The sequence below is a fragment of the Rhincodon typus genome, chromosome 47 (genome assembly GCF_021869965.1).
Source record: "Rhincodon typus isolate 14 chromosome 47, sRhiTyp1.1, whole genome shotgun sequence".
Lineage (NCBI taxonomy): Eukaryota > Metazoa > Chordata > Chondrichthyes > Orectolobiformes > Rhincodontidae > Rhincodon > Rhincodon typus.
Genome location: NC_063378.1, coordinates 6,225,386 through 6,245,316, shown reverse-complemented (window position 1 = coordinate 6,245,316; position 19,931 = coordinate 6,225,386). Strand labels below are relative to the sequence as shown.

The 19,931-nt window shown below is 47.0% G+C and overlaps 1 protein-coding gene across 1 annotated transcript in view; it reads left to right on the top strand.

Moving 5' to 3' along the window:
• The first annotated feature begins 15,595 nt into the window (after positions 1-15,595).
• LOC125487903 (free fatty acid receptor 1-like) overlaps positions 15,596-19,931 on the top strand; it is a 6,117-nt gene continuing 1,781 nt past the window's right edge. Inside the window, exon 1 of the mRNA XM_048620520.1 lies at positions 15,596-15,678. Coding sequence (XP_048476477.1) covers positions 15,645-15,678 — 34 coding nt within the window. The 5' untranslated portion in view covers positions 15,596-15,644. The remainder of the gene's footprint in view (positions 15,679-19,931) is intronic.

Genomic DNA, 19,931 nt, shown 5'->3' with positions numbered 1-19,931 from the left:
ACTGAGAGAGTGCTGCACTGTCAGAGAGTCGGTACTGATGGTGTGCTGCACTGTTGGAGGATGAGACATTAAACCTTGCCCTTATCGGCCTTCTCGGGTGTTTCTAGGTGATTCCACATCCACTATTTGGAAGAAAAGCTGGTGAAATAATGAGCTGCGGTGGCGGGTGTTTGGGCATTCTCTTTTTCATTGTCACAGTGCTGTTCCTTGGGGCTTGCTGTGAGCAAATTGGCTCTGCTGTGTTTTCTGTACTGCCATGAAGACCACATTTCAGAACAAAATATCCTTCACTGACTGAGAATCTTCGGCTCAGCAGCAACCAGCAGTAGAGAAATTGGTGTTGAGGAAGAGGATTAACCAAGACTTAAACAGGAGAGTGGTGACTGAATGAACAGTTGGGCCCCTGTTGCTCCTATGTTCTGTACTAAGAGATCTGAATGAAATTGAGGGAGTGCTGCACTGTTGGAGGGTCAGTACTGAGGGAGTGCCGTACAGTCAGATGGCCAGTACTGAGGGAGCGCCGCACAGTCAGACAGTCAATACTGAGGAAGTGCTACACTTCCAGTCTTTCTTCCACCTGGTCTCTCGGTTTGTTTGGGAATGTGAGTATTAGCATGGACATGTTTCTCATTTGGGGATGTATGGGAATGGGCACAGCACAAAATGCTTCTCCTGGAAATGTGAGACCGAGAGGAGAAGCACAGGAATTGAGAGCTTCCAATAGAGGAGGTGATGTTGGAGCTGGACAGGATATTGGTTAGGCCACAGCTGGAGTACTGTGTGCAGGTCTGGTCTCCACACTGTCAGAAGGATGTGATTGCACTGGCTGGAGTGCAGAGTTGGTTCAACAGGATGGTGCCTGGGATGGAGTGATTCAATAACGAAGAGAGGTTGGATAAGCTCGGGTTGTTTTCTTTGGAGCAGAGAAGGTTGAGAGGGGGCCTGTTAGAGGTGTATCAGATTATGATGGGCATGGACATGGTGGGTAGGAAGCAGCTGTTCCGTTTAGTTGAAGGGTCAACAACAAGGAGGCATAATTCTAAAGTGAACGGCAGAAGGTATAGAGGGGATTTGAGGAAGAAAATGTTTTCACTAGGGGTTGGTGGGGAATCTGGAATGCACTGCCTGGGAGGAGAGTTTGCCGGAAACCTCACAACATTTAAAAATGCCTGGATGATCACAGGAGGCATCCTAACATTCAAGGCTATGGACCTTGTGTAAGAAAGTGGGACTTGTGTCGGTAGTGGCATATTTTCAGTAGTACAGACTTGATGGGCCAAAGGTCCTCTTTTGTACTGTGTAATTCTATATGAAAGCACCAAGAGAGAGAGAAAAACGGAGCATTCCTCTCCTGCTCAACAGAAGTAAACAAATTGTTTGACAATAGTATGGCCCATTTGGGTTGCCCCTTGCAGTCCTGTGTTCTCGGTAAATCAGTAACTCAGTCGCCAGTTAGTCTCCGGCAGTATCACACTCTGTTCTGGATACCGCAGCATGAATCAGCAGTGAGGTCCTTGGGACGACGACTACCTGGCGCCTGCAGTAATCTCTCCATCCACAAAAGACCTTCAGACTGGGCAGAGAATCCAATGTGAGGCAAGAGGAAAGATGCAGGACTGGGTTTAAAATGTTCACAAACACAAGAACCTAAACCCAGCAGTGCAGGCCATCCCATACCAATGAGAAAGGCACAGCACCGCCAGTTCTGCCAATCTTCTGAATTCAGGTTGCAGAAATCAGCAACACTGCTCCCTATTTTGACAGCCCCCAATTAACAACTGGCTAAGCGTGTTAACAACCATCAAGAGACATTGTAACCATCGCTCCCTTCACATCTAATGGCATCACCATCTCTGAATTCCTTCCCAACGCACCCCTCCCACCCCACCACCTGCCAACATCTTGGGGGATATACTATTGACGAGAAACTAACCTGGTGAGGCTACAAGAGCAGGTAGGTCAGAGGCTAGGAATCCTGCAGTAACTCATCTCCTGACTCCCCAAAGCATGTCCACCGTCCACAAGGCACAAGTCAGGAGTGTGATGGAATACACCCCACTTGCCTGGATGGGTGCCGCTCCAACAACACTCAAGGAGCTCAACACCAATCAGGTCAAAGCAGCCCGCTTGATTGGCACCACATCCACAAGGATCCACTCCCTCCACCACCATCACTCAGTAGCAGCAGTGTGTACCATCTACAAGATCCACTGAAGAAAATCACTAAAGATCCTCAGACAGCACCTTCCAAACCCACGACCACTTCCAACTAGAAGGACAAGGGGCAGCAGATACATGGGAACACCACCCCCTGAAAGTTCCACTCCAAGCCACTCACCATCCTGACTTGGAATGGTATTGCCGATCCTTCACTGTCACTGGATCAAAATCCTGGAATTCCCTCCCTAAGGGCATTGTGGGTCAACCCACAGCACATTAGAATTAGAATTAGGTTTTATTGTCATGTGAACTGAAGTTAGGAATACAGGAGAACAGTGAAAAGTTTACAATGTCACCACTCACGGTACCTTTTTTAGGTGCAAGGTACCTACATACAAAATCTTGGGTAAAGAGTAGAAAAGTAAAGAAATGAGTTAAAAATTCAACATTACAGTTCTTGTCAATGTGAGGTAGTAAATATGAAATAAAGGTAAAAGTTCCAAATTACTAGTCCTTATTTAGCTATAGGCCCGCAGTCGTTCCTCGCGGGGCTTTTCCCACAAGGCCTCGATCCCTAAGCCCCAGTGCTGCCTTTTCGCCGCCGACTGCCAGAGTCCTGCTCTGGTGCTGATCCGAGCCCTCAGCTGCTTCCACAATTCTGCTGACTGCCAGAGATCTGCCCGGGCACCCCAACCTCCTTGTGGCCGACCAGCAAAATCCCCATGAAAGTTTAAGAAGGCAGCTCACCACCACTTTCTCAAGGGACAACGGGAAACAGGCAATAAGCTCTGGGACCTGATCAAGTGTATCCCAGGATGTTGTGGAAAGTTAGGGAAGAAATTGCAGGCCACCTAGCAGAGATATTTGTATCACCTGCAGGTACAAGTGAGGTGCCGGAAGACTGGAGGGTGGCTATTGTTGTGTCTTTATTTCAGAAAGGCTGTAAGGAGAAGCCTGGGAACTATAGACCAATGAGTCTAACATCGGTGGTAGGTAAGTTGTTGGAGGGGATTCTGAGAGATAGGATTTGCATGCATTTGGAAAGGCAAGGAATGATTCAGGATAGTATGGCTTTGTGCATGGGAAATTGTGTCTCACAAACTTGATTGAGTTTTTGATGATGTGACCAAAAAGATAGATGAAGGCAGAGCGGTAGATGTTGTCTACCTGGAATTTAGTAAAACCTTTGACAAGGTATTCTGTATCCGTTGTTCCCAATGTGGCGTCCTCTACAGCGGGGAAACCAAATGGAGGCTTGGGAACCGCTTTGTGGAATACCTACGCTCGGTTCGTGACAAACGACTGCACCTCTCACTCGCAAACCATTTCAACTCCCCTTCCCACTCCTTGGACGACATGTCCATCCTGGGCCTTCTGCAGTGCCACAACGATGCCACCCGAAGGTTGCAGGAACAGCACCTCATATTTCACTTGGGAACACTGCAGCCCAATGGTATCAATGTGGACCTCACAAGCTTCAAAATCTCCCCTCCCCCTACCACATCCCAAAACCAGCCCAGCTCGTCCCCGCCTCCCTAACCTGTCCTTCCTCCCACCTCAAGCCCCACCCCCATCTCCTACCTACCAGCCTCATCCCACCTCCTTGACCTCTCCATCCTCCCTGGACTGACCTATCCCTCCCTAACTCCCCACCTACACTCACCTTTACTGGCTCCATTCCCGCCTCTTTGACCTGTCTGCCTGCTCTCCACCTATCTTCTCCTTTATCCATCTTCTATCCGCCTCCCGTTCTCTCCCTATTTATTTCAGAATCCCCTTCCCCCCCCCCATTTCTGAAGAAGGGTCTAGACCCGAAACATCAGCTTTCCTGCTCCTCTGATGCTGCTTGGCCTGCTGTGTTCATCCAGCTCTACACCTTGTTATCTTTGACAAGGTTAACTGGTTAGTAAGTTCAGGTCACATGGGATTCAGGGAGAGCTTGTCAATTGGATACAAAATTGTTTGATGGTAGGAGCCAAAGGGTGGTGGTGTAGGGTTGTTTGTCAGACTACAGGCCTTTGGGCTGCGGTGTTCCCCAGGGATTGGTGCTGGGTCCATTGTTGTTTGTCATTTATGTAAACGATTTGGATGATAATATAGGAGGCATGGTTAGTAAGTTTGCAGATGACACCAAAATTGGTGGTATAGTGAACAGTGATGAAGGTTATCTAAGATTACAGAGAGATCTTGACCATTTAGGCCAATGGCCTGAGGAGTAGCAGATGGAGTTTAATTTGAACAGATGCGAGGCAATGCATCTTTGTAAGAAGAACAAAGGCAGGACATACATAGTTCATGGTCCTAGGGAGTGTTTTAGAACAGAGAGACCTAGGAGTTCAGATACATAGTTCCTTTAAAGTTGCATCACATGTAGACAGGGTGGTTAGGAAGGTGTTTAGCACACTTGCCTTCATTGCTCACACCATTGAGTAGAGGAGTTGGGACATCATGTTGAGGTTGTACAAAACATTAGTGAGACCACTTTTGGAGTACTGTGTACAGTTCTAGTGGCCCTGCTATGGGAAGGATGTTAATAAATTGGAGATGGTTCAGAAAAGATTTACAAGGAAGTTGCCAGGACTGGAGGGTTTGAGTTATAAAGAGAGACTGGATAAGCTAGGACTCTTTTCACTGGAGCACAGGAGGTTGAGGGACAACCTTACAGAGATTTATAAAATCATGAGGGTCATAGTTAAGGTAAATACCCTTTTCCCTAGGGTAGGGGAGTTTGAAATTAGAGGGCAAAGGTTTAAGGTGAGAGGGATAAGATTTAAAAGGGATATGAGGGGCAATTTTTTTCTCAGAGGGTGGTTTGTATATGGAATAAACTGCCAGAGGAAGTGGTAAATGCAGGTATAGTTACAATATTGAAAAGACATTTGGGCAGGTACATGAATAGGAAGGGTTTGGAGGGATATGGGCCAAGTGCAGGCAAGTGGGGCGAGTTTAGTTTGGGAAACTTGGTCAACATGGAAGAGTTGGGCCAAAGAGTCTGTTTCTGTGCTATATGACTCTATGACACCCCATATCCTGTGAACGAAAAAAGGGCCTCTACAATTCTAGCCATAACTGACCTCTTTGTTGTGGTAATGCCTGATTGACTTTCCCATTTGGTACAGATACCTGACCTTACTCCTCCCAATGCACCTCCATCCTACCAAATGCCCACTAATTGTATAACGGACACTTGCTTTGGGTGTAGTGAGATGGCAGGACGAGGAGGAGAGAGCATCTCAGTTCCCTTTGACCCTGCCTCAACCCCCATCTCCCAGTCTGAAAATGGTAAAATCCAGCCCCTCGAAACCAGGGACTGTGCCCAACAAAACCAAACAAGGACAACTGAAACGGCACTGCAGCCCGATGTGACAACCATACTATGTAAGACTTGCGTTTCTATAGCACCTTCCACCACCACAGTACATTCCAAAGCCCAGCGAAGCCTCTCTTGCCAAGTGTCGTCACCATTGTGACGCAAGAAACTAGTCGGCTGCTTTGTGCACTGCAAGATCCCACGGGCAGCAGTGCCGTAATGGACCAGTTCACCTGTTAATTTTGGCAAGAGATTAATGTTCACTCCAGCAAAAGGGAAAGGAAACACTAGGTTTAACACCTCATCCGAAAGAGGGAGAGAGAGAGAATAATTACAATGAGTAAATCTGATCTCTATAGGCATGGTGAAACAATTAAATTGTGAGAGTGTGAAATGGGAAAAGCATAAAAAAAGAGAGAGAATTAAACATGTTCTGTTTACTTCTTCTATGTTGATACTTTACATAGGAGGTAGGAACAGAAGTAGAACATTCAGCCCATAGAATCTGCTTCACCATTGAATAAGATCATGTCTGAACTGATTGTGGAGACGTGTCCACTTTTCCGTCTGTTACTTCCATGCTGCTCTCTGGGGAGAAAATCCAACAGACTGACATTACTGGAGAGAAGAAATTCCTTCTCACCTCCATCTTCAATGGGAGACCCCACACTTATTCTGAATCTGTGTCCCCCGCCTTCCCCACGAGTACCCCTACAGTGTGGAAACAGGCCATTCAGCCCACCCCAACTCTTCCATTAGCATCCCATCCCAGCATTTCCCATGGCTAATCCACCTAATCTGCACATTTTGGGACTGTGGGATGAAACCAGGGTACACAGAGGAAACAAACGCAGACACAGGGAGAATGTGCAAACTCCACACAGACAGTCACCTGAGGGTGGAATTGAACCCGGGTCCCTGACACCGTGAGGCAACAGTGCTAAACACTGAGCCACTGTGCCACCCTTTGGTCCATCTTGTCCATGCCAACAAAGTTTCCCAAACTAAACTGAGAGGGTAACACCCTCTCAGCTCCCACCCTGTCTATTCCCACACCCTCCAAGATCTGATCCGTTTCAGTCAGATCGCTCTCTCACTCTTTGAAACTCCAATGGATACAGGCCACGTCTTGCTCCAGCTTTTCCTCATTCAGACACACAACCCCACTCCCCCCAATGCCCTGTACTGTTAATGTTCCGAGTCCAGTGACGTGTCTTCAGAGCTCCTGCTTTCTGTCCACTGGTGCTGCTAGACCTGCTGGGTTTCTCCAGCACTTTCTGTTTCTGTTTCAGATTTACAGCATCCACTGTTCCTTGCATTTTTTTTGTTAATGTTGAAAGGGGAGCAGTATGGAGACGAAGATATACGAAGCGAGTGATTGAGGGAAGGAGAAGAAGAAGCATAGATGGAATCTGAGACCAAGAGGAAAGATTTTCACCATCACTGATGAAAGGAATTGAGCTGAAAACGTTGAATGTTGTTCTCCCCTCCGGTGTGCCTGAAAAACTAATATTTTATCGTTTATACAGCAACACTCAGTCGTTTTCTTTCCACAAACTACAGAAGGGGTTTGGGATGCTGCAAGAGAGATTCGCTGTCTTCCATACAATTTATCCAGCACGCAGCTAATATGGCATGTCGGACATTTCAACTCACGAAGGTTGTGAGCGTTGTTTTTACTTTGGGCGAGGGGGCCAGATCTACCATGAGGTTTCAGGGTTGACAGTCATGTCACGTGTTGATCAGTCAGTGTTTACCATGGATAGACACTCAGTCACCAGCTCGGTGGGGTGTTTACCCAGGAACATTGAAGGGCGTAAATGTTCTTGCTTGAACGAGTGCGCCTAATCATTGACTCAAACTCAGGTCAATATCAGTTGGGTTTTGACCTGCGCATTGTGGTTGCGCAGAATCATTCAGCCCCCTCCTCAAGGCTGTTACACAGCAAAAGGAGGAGGCCACTCAGCCCTCTCCTTGACCTGTTACACACGAACAGGAGGAGGCCATTCAGCCCCTCCTCGAGCCTGTGATGCAAGAACAAGAGGCCATTCAGCCCTCTCCTCGAGTCTGTTACATAGAAACTGGAGGCCATTCAGCTTCTTGTGATGCTCATGATCACGCCTTTCAATGTGGGATCTTGCTGTGCAGAAACAGCATACTGCACATGAAATAGAGGAGAGATAACCTCCAAAAGTGTTTAAAAATAGGATGAAGTAAAGATAGAATATGAGGCAAAAGGAGCAACAGATTGACAAAGAAACAAAGAGAAAGCGAGAGAAAGACTGGGAGACTAAGAGAAAGAGAATGGAACAGAGCAAGAGTGAAAAGGAAAGATAGACAGAGGAAGAGAGAGAAAAAAAGAGAGGCAAAGACAGAGTAGCAGAGATAAAGTGAGAGACAAAGACAGAGAGAATGAGAAAAGGGGAAAGGAACGAGTGAGAATGAGACCATATTACAATAAAGGGAGAGAGACAAAGAAAAAAGAGATGGAGAGGGTGATTAAAATAAATAGAGAAAGAGTAAGACAGAGAAAAGACAGAAGCAGAATCACAGGGAGAGATTAGAACACAAAGACTGAGAGGCAGAGAGAGAGAGAGAAAGGAAAAGTGGTAGAGAGAGTGTAAGAGAGACATATAAGACAGAAACAGAGTGGAACAGAGAAACGGAGAGGCAGAATCAGGCAGAGAGAGAGTGTGGAACAGAGAAAGACGGACACAAATCAAGGGGGAGAGAAAAATAAAGAGACAGACAAAGAGTGAGATAGAAAAAGACAGAACAAGCGAGAGAGAATGGACAGAACTGGAGAAAGAGAGAGACACAGATCGAGAAGTGGAGAGAGAAAGAGGGAGACAGAGTCAGAAACAAAGAGATAGAGAGAGAGAGTAAAGCAGAGGCAGAGAGGGAAAATAACATAGGAAGAGTGAGACAGATCAAGTAAGGAGGTTGAGGACAAAGATAGACAGAGGCAGGGCTAATAGAGAATGTGACAGACACGGAGAGAGGGGACAGACAGAGTCCTTGTTCCTCTGTGTGTCAGCTTTGAGATCCAGCCTGCAGGGTAGTTTGAAGATTCAGTGAGTGTCCAGTCTAAGATACACTAACTTAAATGTTGACTCACTATTGCACACTTCATTCTACTCCTGTCAGCAAGGCCAAAGAGAGCACTATTCTTCTATACCTTGTTTCCAATGAGCATAGAAATGGCCGAACACTGAGCTGTGGAACAGATTCGATGGGCTGAATAACTTCTCATTGCTGTGTAACAGGTTTGAGGAAGGGGCTCAATGGCCTCCTCCTGTTCCTGTGTAACAGACTCCAGGAATGGGCTGAATGGCCTCCTCTTGTGCCTGTATAACATGTTCAAGAGGGGCTAAGTGGCCTCTTCCTGTTTGGGTGTAACAGGCTCGAGAAGGGGGTTGAATGGCTCCACCTGCTCCTCTGTAACAGGCCCAAGGAGAGGGTTCAATGGCCTCCTCCTGTTCCTGTGTAACCAGCTTGAGGAGGGAGGAGGCTGAATGACGTCCTGTTCCAGCATAACCAGCTTGAGGAGGTGGCTGAATGGCAGGCTAGTGCAGAGGTTATGACAGCCCACCTCAGGATGTTGCCTGGAATAGATAGTTTGAGTCATAAGGAGAGGCTGGATAGGCTGGGACCTTCTTCACGGATATGTAGGGGGTTGAGGGATGACCTTATCGAGGTTTATAAAATCATGAGGGCTATAGGTAAGATGAATAACAAGGGTCTTTTCCCTAGGGTGGAGAAGAACTAAACTATAGGACGTATTTTTAAGGTGAGAGGAGAAAGTTTTCAAAAAGACACAAGGGGCAACTTTTATTTTTACACAGAAGGTGGTTCGTGTGTGAAATGAACTTCCTGAGGAAGTGGTAGATCGGGGTACAGTTGTAAAGTTTAAAAGACATTTGGATAAGCACGTGAATAGGAAAGGTTTGGAGGGATACAGGCCAGAAGCAGGCAGGTGGGATGAGGTTAGTTTGGGATTATGTTCTGCATGGACTGGTTGGACCGAAGGGTCTGTTTCCACGCTATTTGACTCTATGATTCTGTAACTGTGTTTACCCATGTGAGTCAACTTTCCGTGTGGCGCCTGTGGTAACTGAGCAGGCGACAATGGGGCTGGCCAAGACCTGACCATGGCTGGCTGATCAGGTGTCGGTAACTTCAGGACAGCATTGATAATAGCTCCACAATGTATTCCCACCTCCCGGTCAGTCACCCAGCTAGGTCAGCACTCTAGCTGAATGAAAGCAGCAGGCGTATTTTGAAATTCAGTTGCGACCCCTCATGTCCTCAGTACATCACCTGCTTTCCGGCAACTATTTTCCCTTCCGACATTCAGAACGTTTGCCCAGATTTCGCATCAACTAGAGGTTGGCCTCTCCCAGTGACCTGAACATTTAACTCATCGAATGTCAATTTGTGAAGAACACATGGAAAACGAGTACTGACCTTCCGCCCATGTGGCGCACCCTCAGTACTGACCATCCGATAGTGCAACACTCACTCAGTGCTGACCCTCTGCCCATGCGACGCTCCCTCAGTGCTGACCCTCCGCCCAAGCGGCACTCACTCAGAACTGCCCAACTGTGCGGCTCTCCCTCAGTACTGACCTTCCGCCCATGCAGTGCTCCCTCAGACCTTTATTCATTCATTCACAGGATGAGCGCGTCGCTGGCATGGTAGCATTTATTGTCCATCCCTAATTGCCCAGAGGGCAGTTAAGAGTCAACCACATTGCTGTGGGTCTGGAGTCACATGTAGGCCAGACCAGGTAAGGATGGCAGTTTCCCTAAAGGACATTGATGAACCAGATGGGTTTTTCCCAACAATTGACAATGGATTCATGGTGATCATTAGATTCTTAATTCCAGATATTTATTGAACTCAAATTCCACCATCTGCCATGGTGGGATTCGAACCTGGGTCCCCAAGTTTTCATCTGTGTCTCTGGATTAACAATCCAGTGATAATACCACTTGGCCATTGCCTCCCCTGAGTACTGACCATCCGACAGTGCGGCACTCCCTCAGTGCTGACCCTCCGCCCAAACAGCACTCACTCAGAACTGACCCTCCAACAGTACAGCATTCCCACCGTACCAACCCTCCGACAGTGCGGCGCTAACTCAGTACTGACCCTCCAACAATGCAGCACTCCCGCAGTACCGACCCTCTGACAGTGTGGCACTCCCTCAGCACTGATCCCCCAACAGTGCGGCACTCCCATAGAACTGACTCTCTGGCCGTGCGGCATTCCTTCAGCACTGACCCTCTGACAGTGTGGCAGTCCCTCAGTACTGACCCTCTGACAGTGTGGCACTCATTCCGTACTGACCCTCCGACAGTGCAGCATTCCTTCAGTAATGACCCTACAACAGTGCAGCACTCCCTCAGTACTGCCCCTCCAACAGCCTTCAGCATGGACTGTCCTACAGTGTGGCGCTCCCTCAGCACTCAGCATCCGACAGTGCGGCACTCTCTCAGCACTGACCCTCCAACAGTGCAGCACTCCCTCAGCACTGACCCTCCGACAGTGCAGCACTCCCTCAGCACTGACCCTCCGACAGTGCGGCGCTCCCTCAGCACTGACCCTCTGACAGTGTGGCACTCTCTCATTGCTGACCCTGCAAAAGTGCAGCACTCCCTCAGCACTGAACCTCCGACAGTGTGGTGCTCCCTCAGTAATGACCCTCCGACAGTGTGGCACTCACTCAGTACTGACCCTCCAATAGTGCGGCACTCCCTCAGTGCTCATCCTCTGACAGTGCGGCACTTCCTCCGCACTGACACTCTGACTGTGCAGCACTGCCTCAGTACAGCCCCTCTGACAGTGCGGCACTCTCTGACTACTACAATAGAGGGTCTGCTCCTGAGACCTTCTGTCGTCTGGAAAAACTGCACAATGGTGTCATGGTGCTACTGCTTACTGAGTATAAATAGAATGACATGGGCCAAATTACAACAATCCTGAACAAGTTTGGGTCTTGACAGCACTTGGAAATGAACTCCTGAAGACGATTCTCAGGTTAAGGCCTGGTGTATTCAGGATCACGCTATGAAACAATATGTAGGATCAATTGTAATTAATTTTATTGATGGCTGAAACAGGTTGAACCCAGAATGCCTTCAAAGCACAGAATACAGGAAAGATTGTGAAGCTTGAAAGGGTTCAGAAAAGATTCACAAGGATGGTTGGATGTTTTGAACTGTGGGGAGAGGCTGAATAGGCTGGGGCTATTTTCCCTGGAGCATTGGAGGCTGAGAGGTGACCTTATAGACATTTATAAAATCATGAGGGACATGGTCGGATGAATAGGTTTGGTCTTTTTCCCAGGGTATGGGAGTCCAAAACTGAACGACATATGTTTAAGATGATAGAGGAAAGAACTGTAAGGGGCCTGAGTGGCAACTTTTTCACACAGAGGGTGGTGCATGTATGGAACGATCTGCCAGAGGAAGTGGTGGAGGCTGGCACAATTACAACATTTTAAAGGTATCTGGATGGGTATATGAATAGGAAGGGTTTGGAGGGATATGTGTCAAATGCTGGCAAATGGGACTAGATTAATTTAGGATATCTTGTCAGCTTAACAAGTTGGACTGACGAGTCTGTTTCCGTGCTGTACATCACTACGACTCTAATTCAACACTGCCTGGATTAATTTGCACAGACCCCCCCAGAACCTGCATCAACAGAAGTGAGGGAGTGGGAGAGGATCAAGGGTGAGCCCAGTGCACTCTCCTGACTCTTAGGCTGCTGATTATCGTTTATTTTATTGTTACGATGTGCTACTCAAATATATAAAGCAGCTCGTAAAAGAGACAAATGCACATTAATTCATCATAAAAGTTGGTGTACCTGCTTTATGAGTGCCATACCAGATACACTGAAATGCAGGTGGTAAATATTTACTATCCGGCACAGCATTGAGTGTGATCACTTGGCATTATCAATTAAACTGCAATAGTTTCCCCTTGGAGGAAGATGTTGTGAAACTTGAAAGCGTTCAGAAAAAAATTATGAGGATGTTGTCATGGTTGGAGGGTTTGAGCTATAGGGAGAATCTGAGTAGGCTGGGGCTATATTCCCTGGAGCGTTGGAGGCTGAGGGGTGACCTCATCAAGGTTTGAAGGGAAAGATTTAAAAGTGACCGAAGGGGCAACCTTTTCACACACAGGGTGGTGCAATTATGGAATGAACTGCCAGAATTAGAACATTTAAAAGGCATCTGGACAGAAATGTGAATAGGAAGGATTTAGAGGGATACGAGGGGAAGGAGAATTTGTTTTTTGACCCAGCGAGTTGCTGTTGTGAGCTGGGATCTCTGTTTCAAAGGGAATAGATTCAACAGGAACTTTCAAAAGCAAATAAGGGCTATCTGGAAAGGGGAAATTTGTGGGGCTGGGTAGTCAAGAAGTGGTGGTGGGGTGCTTTCAAAGGGCCAGTACAGGTCTGATAGGCTGAATGGCCAATATGAGTTGCTTGGAGCATAGTTGTCGAGGCTAGATCATTGGAAATGGAAACAGGAGTAGGCCATTTGGCCCCTCAAGCCTGCTCCACCATTCAATAGGATCATGGCTGATCCAACATTCCTCACGTCTACTTTCCTGATCGAGAATCTATCTCAGCCCTAAATATGCATAAGGAGTCTGCCACCACAGCTCTCTGTGGAAGACTCACAACCCTCACAGAGAAGACATTCTTCCTCATCTCAGTCTTAAACTGGTGCCCCTTTACTCTGAGACTATCCCTTCTCCTCCAAGATTCTCCCAGCAGCTGGAACACCCTCTCAGCATTTACCCTGTCAAGCCCTTTAAGAATCTGCTTTGTTTCATTGAGATAACCTCTCCTTCTTCTGAACTTTATTGAATAGAGCTCCAGAGACAATCCCTCCATACTGGTGATCATCCTCATGAACCTTCTCTGAACTGCCTCCAATGAAATGATATTTTTCCTGAAATAAGGGGACCAAAACGCATCAGAGTACTCCAGATGTGGTCTCACCAGCACCTTGTCCAGTTGCAATAAAACTTCCCGACTCTCATATTCCAACCCCCTTGAAATAAGGGCCAACGTTCCACTTCTTTTCATATCCAGAACTGCTCTTAACTGAACGTTTTACTTTCCCATTACCAAACCACTCTTGATTTTTTTTATCTATTAACCATCAACTGTGTTTTCCAATCAATTAGTTTAAAGGCAACGTTCCATTCGGCTTCGTGACTACCTGCTGCCCCTGTATGCGAGCTTTCTGTGCTTTGGGCACAGGTTCGCCCAAGTCACTTTCGTGTTGCAGCTTTCTGCTGGTTGTGAGTACCGTGCCTGCGTCAAGGTTATCATTTACTGGCCGCTCCTGTTTGCCCAGAGGGTTGGGTGTAAGATAACATCGTGTCACTTCTGGCACCTTGAGACAGAACCGGTGTCTCTGAGGACAGTCATGCCCCGTCTCGAGTGTGTGCATCTGCCAAACAGCACCTGGCTGAGGACTGATCATCAGCACAAAGGTATGGCTAAGGCATTCACAACAATTGAGTACAGGAGTTGAGGGGTCACGTTGCGGCTGTACACTACGTTGGTTAGGCCATTTTTGGAATATTGCATTCAATTCTGGTCCCCCTTATATAGGAAAGATGTTGTTAAACTTGAAAGGATTCAGAAAAGATTTACAAGGATGTTGCCAGGGTTAGTTTCAGCTTTAGGGAGAGGTTGACTAGGTTGAGGTCATTTTCTCTAAAGAGTCAGAGGCTGAGGAGTGACCTGAAAGAGGTTTATAAAATCGTGAGTGGCATGGACAGGGTGAATAGTCAGGCTTTTTCTCCAGGGTGGGGAAGCCCAAAACTAGAAGGCATAGGTTTACGTGAGAGGGGAAGATTTAAAAGGGGCCTGAGGGCAACTTCTTCACACAGAGGGTGGTGCATGTACAGAATGAGCTGCCAAAGGAAGTGGTGGGTACTGGCACAATTACAACATTTGAAAGGCACCTGGGTAAGTACATGAACAGGAAAGGCTTGGAGGGATGTGAGCTAAATGTTGGCAAATGGGATTAGATGAATTTAGAATATCTGGTCAGCATGGACGAATTGCCCGAAGGGTCTGTTTCTGTGCTGTACAATTCTATGACTGTATGCCACACTGTCAGAGGGTCAGCACTGAAGGAGTGCCTCACTGTCAGAGAGTCAGTATTGAGGAAGTGCTGCACTGTTGGAGGGTCAGTGCTGAGGGAGCGCCGTACTGTCGGTGGATCGGTGCTGAGAGAGTGCCGCATTGTCAGAGGGTCAGTGCTGAGGGAGTGCCACACTGTCAGAGGGCCAGTACTGAGGGAGCCCCACACTATCGGAGGGTCAAAACAGAGGGAGCACTGCACTGTCGGAGGGTCAGTACTGAAGGATTGCAGCACTGTCGGATGGTCAGTACTGAGTGAGTGCTGCTCTGTCAGTGGATCAATACTGAGGTAGCACTGCATTGTACTAGTTATATTGACCCTCCGACAGTGTAAGTTTATCACTTCTGACCATAGGATGGCATGACCCTGGATAATGTAGTTGAGGTGTGGGGAGTGTGGAGTTGAATGCACGAATTGCTGACTCATGTCTCAGGACAGAGAGGGAGACCAGTAGCAGCAGCTTGGCAGGTGAGCCCCAAAATCAATGAGGAGTAATTAATTGTGGATACGGGAATAGATGAATTGAAGGAGAGAGGCTGGAGTACAGAGATATAGAGCTTTGGGTTTCTGCTAAAGAGGGCATTGGTGTAGGGAGTGAATTCTGAAACACTCTTCCACCACCTGGATTCATCTCTGTTTTCACTATGATGTTTCCCAAATGTAGCAATAGAACTGAATGACGTGTATGAATCGCCCGGGGTGTATCCATAAAGCATCTGCTGAGAATTGAGAGAGGGTTAAGATCAGAGACAGAGACACTGCATCCTGGAGTAAATGTGTTTACACAAACACTGCAGTCAGCTTTATAGTGTTGACACTCCCTCCCACCAACATAAGCAGGACCTGACTTGAGCCACTTTTAAGCAAAGTCATCACTGGGTCCGCGATACGTCAATGTTCCACCTTTTAAACAGAGACTAGGAAATGATCATTCCCAATCTATTCGGACAACCGTCAAAGGTGCTACACTGGAGACGCGGGCAAACATGAGGGATGAGACATCACGATGACATTGAGAAACCATCAGGTAAAAAAAAATTTCCCTCGGAGCGGGGAAGGTTAATGGGGAAATTGAGTCGAGCCATTCAGAATTACCGGGGGTGGGAGGTTTCCATTGAGTCGATGAGGGTCAGTCAACAGAGGGAGATTGGTTAGAGAGAGGACCTTTGACCCAGCGAGTTATTGCAATCTGCCTGAAAGGGAACAAATTCAACAGAAACTTTCAAAGGAGGGAGAGAATCGGAGCAATAGAGGATATTTCAGGACAGTGGGGAAAAGAGCAGGGGTAGGGAGAGTGGGAACCATTTGGACAGCCAGTACTGGCTCATGAGCAGAATGGCCAAAAACCCCACCCCCCACCCATGCATAGCACAGTTCTAACACAGGTATCTGGCACCGAAGGACAAAAGGAGTAGATTTGTCAGTGGCGATCATGTTTAGGCTGTCATGCTTCATTGTAAAATTTCAGTTGAGTGAATCTCATACCAGAAGCTCAGGTACAAAGTTTAAAATCCCGCAATCACATTATCTGTCCGTTAGGTTTGATCATTCCACTGACTAGCATCGAACTCAAAGACAAGTCTGGGGCTGTTTTCTCTCAAAAAGACGAAGCTGAGGAGTAACCTGATTGAGGTCTTTGAAAGGGATTTTGATCAGGGAGACATAGAGAGGATGTTTCCACTTGTGGTGGGAAGGGTTGGGGGAGACACAGAACGAGAAGCCACCAATAGAAGATAGTCCTGAATAAATGCAATGGGGAATTCAGGACAAATGTCTTCCCCTCCATAGAGTGGGTGGGGGTGGAGGCGAATGTAGGACTTGCTGCCACAGGGAGTAGGAGGGGGAAATGTGTGATTCCTCCCACAGGGAGTGGAGGGAATGTGCGACTCCCTCCCACAGGGAATTGGGGTTGGGGAATGTGGGTCTCCCTCCCATAGGCAGTGTGGGGGGCATGTGGGACTTGATCCCACAGGGAGTGGGAGGGAGGGCAGAATCTGGGACTCGGTCCAACAGAGAGTGGTCTCGATCAATTGTTGATATATTGAAGGGGGAAATTGGATAAACACATACGGGAGAGATGGTGATGGGGAGAGATGATGCGAGGGAGTGGGAGAAGGTTAGCGTGGGGCATAAACATCAGTAAGGAGCAGAGTAGCCAAATGGCCTGATTATGCACTGAACATAAATCATGTGCGCCGTCACTGGCTCAATATCTTGGAATACCCATCCAGCAGCACTGCGGGTGCCGATACACATGGATATGGCACACAGCACATGGTCTGCAGCATTTCAAGAAAGCAGCTCACCACCACTTTGTCAAGGGGGCAACTAGGGACAGGATAATAAATGCTGGACCCAGCCAGTAGCACCCACACCCCATAAATGAGTTGAAATAAATCGTCCTAATCTCGCTAACACTGCTTATTGCTGCAAATAATGCTATTGATGAATAATTTAATAATTATGTGTCTAATCCAGGGAAACCTGGTTGGCAAGTTTTGTTGTGAACAAGGAAAAGAATGTTCAGATCAGAGCTGGGCCGTTGCGGGGGTGAGTATCAAGAAGCTGTTCCTTATCCACCCAGGGGAGTGGGATTTCTGAAACCCACTCCCCCATCCCAACGACAACATAAAGAAAGCAGTTAAGACCAAGAAGGGCCGGCTGGAATTTTCATGTGTTTATCCAATGTTCCCCCCTTCAATACATCAACAATTCACTGATGCCACTGCCTGTGGGAGCGAGACCCACATTCTCCCACCCCCTACTCCCTGTGAGAGTGAGTCCCACATTCCACATCAGGACTGATGTGGAGTTTAAGTGGGTTCAGGGTCATGAAACCAAGAAGAATAGATGGAGTTAAGATTCAGACACCATCCAATGGAAAGACAGAACAGCTCAAGGGGCTGAATGGCCTCCATAAAACGTAGCAGAAGTTTTTTGCCCATCAAGTCTGCTCTACCATTCAAGGAGATCATGGCTGATCTGAAAATCCAATTTCCTGCCTTTTCCCTACAACCCTCGATCCCCTTTACCAATTAAAAGTCTGTCTGCCTCAGCTTTGAATTTACATAATGACCCAACCTCCACGGCCCTCTGCATTAAGAATTCCACAGATTAACACCCCTCTGAGGGAAGGAATTCCTTCTCTTCGCTGTCTCAAATGTGTGACTGCTTATTCTGAGGTAATGCCCCCGGCCCTAGACGCTCCCATAAAGGGGAAACAACCTCTCCAAAGCTACTCTATCAAGTCCCCTCAGAATCGTGTATGTTTCAATGAGGTCATCTCTCATTCTTCTAAACGCCAAGTTCCAATCTGCTCAACCCATCGTCATAAGACAGTCCCTCCTTACCTGGGATCCTTCTCTGAATTGCCTCTGATGTCACAAGATCTTTCCTTCAACAAATTGACCAAAACTGCTTGCAGGATTCCAGCTGATTAGTATCTTGTATAAGAAAAACTGCCCCGTTTTTATACTTCCCAAATCCTTCAATGCTGCAGCTTTCCTGCCAACCTCCTCCTTTTCCTATGTAACAGACTTGAGGAGGGGCTGAATGGCCTCCTTGTATTCCTGTGTAACAGACTTGAGAAGGGGGCTGAATGGCCTGCTGTGCCTGTGTAACAGGTTCAAGGAGGGGTCTGAATGGCCTCCTCCTGTTCCAGTGTAACAAGCTCAAGGAGGGGGCTGAATGGCCTCCTCCTGTTCATGTATAACAGGTTTGAGGTGGGGGTGCTGAATGGCCTCCTGTGCCTTGTAACAGTTTCAAGGAATGCCCTCCTCCTGTTGCTGAGTAACAGACTCCAGGAGTGGGCTGAATAGCCTCCTCTTATTCCTGTGTAACAAATTCAAAGGGAGCTGAATGGCCTCCTCCTGTTCCTGGGTAACAGGCTCAAGGTGGGGGCTGAATGGCCTCCTACCATTTCTGTGCTTATAAAACTGTTTTGACAGGGTTATTTATGATCCATATAGATCTCTTTATCACTTAATGCTTAACTTGAAATGGTTGTGGATTTTTCTGGAAGTTCAATTAAGATTAGGGCATTGTGCCTCAGTATGACTTTATGCAATATTGTCATTATGACCAACCTTTGGTGATGTTTACCTTTGAATTCTGTCGTCACTGTGTAGTGAAGTCTCTTGAATTAAATGTTCCTGACAACATATATTGATGTTTCAGCAAGTTACAGCTAGTTACAGCCAGTTGTAAATTCATTGTATATTTGGCCAATCAGTTAGAGGCATTGCAGGACTTAGGGCTACCTGCTCTACCTGCTCAGTGTACAGTGCACGCTTCAGGAGCGCACAACAGCAAACTAATACAAAGTCTATTTAGACATGACACTACATCAAACAGTCTACAGAATCTATCCGAATAATGTTGTATATCAGTCTACAAAATCTATGTAATAATATCATACATCAGTTTCCAGAATCTGCCTAAACAGCAAACAGTAGTAAACAGTTCACAGAGTCGATTTAATCAGTATACCATCCATTTAAACATATTTAAACAGTCTACAGGGACTATTTAATCAGTACATTGCATCAGTGCAGCATACCGTCTACAGAATGTATTTAAACAGTACACTGCTGTACACAGTCTGCAGAGACTATCTAAACAGCACATTGTGCCAGTCTACAGAGTCTATTTAATCAGTGCATTGCAGCAAACTATCCATAGGGTTTATTTAGACACACACTGCAGCAGTCTGTGTGGCACTGTGCTTGTGTACTACATACATTCACAAAAGCAAGATTATTTTTCCAGAAATTGTAGTGATGGAAGGATTGAACCATAAAACAAAGTGGAGTAAAATTACTCCAGTCACTTACAGCAGGACAGTTTCCAGGGAAGATTGAAGAGGCAATAAGACAACTGTTTGGGAAGCAGGCAAGTTATGGACAAACCTTCATAACAGCAAGTTCACATTTGTGTAGGACCCTTACATTGTAACAAATCCATAAGGCTTCCACATGAACATCAATCTGACCCCATGACACATCAAGAGATTTCAGGGTCAAGCAACCAAAAGCTCCATCAAAGACATTTTTTTTTGAGGAGCATTTCAAGGGAGAAGCCAGGGAGATGTAAAGAGGCTTCGGGAGGGGATTCTGGAGTTCAGGATACCAGGCAGCTGGAGACACGGCCCCTAATGGCAGAGCGATGGGAATCGTGGGGAGTGCTAGAGAGGTCAGGAATGGAGGAGGTTACAGAGATTGAGAGGGGTGCAGGTGCTGGAGGAGGTTACAGAGATAGGGAGGTGTGTAGAAGCTAGGGGAG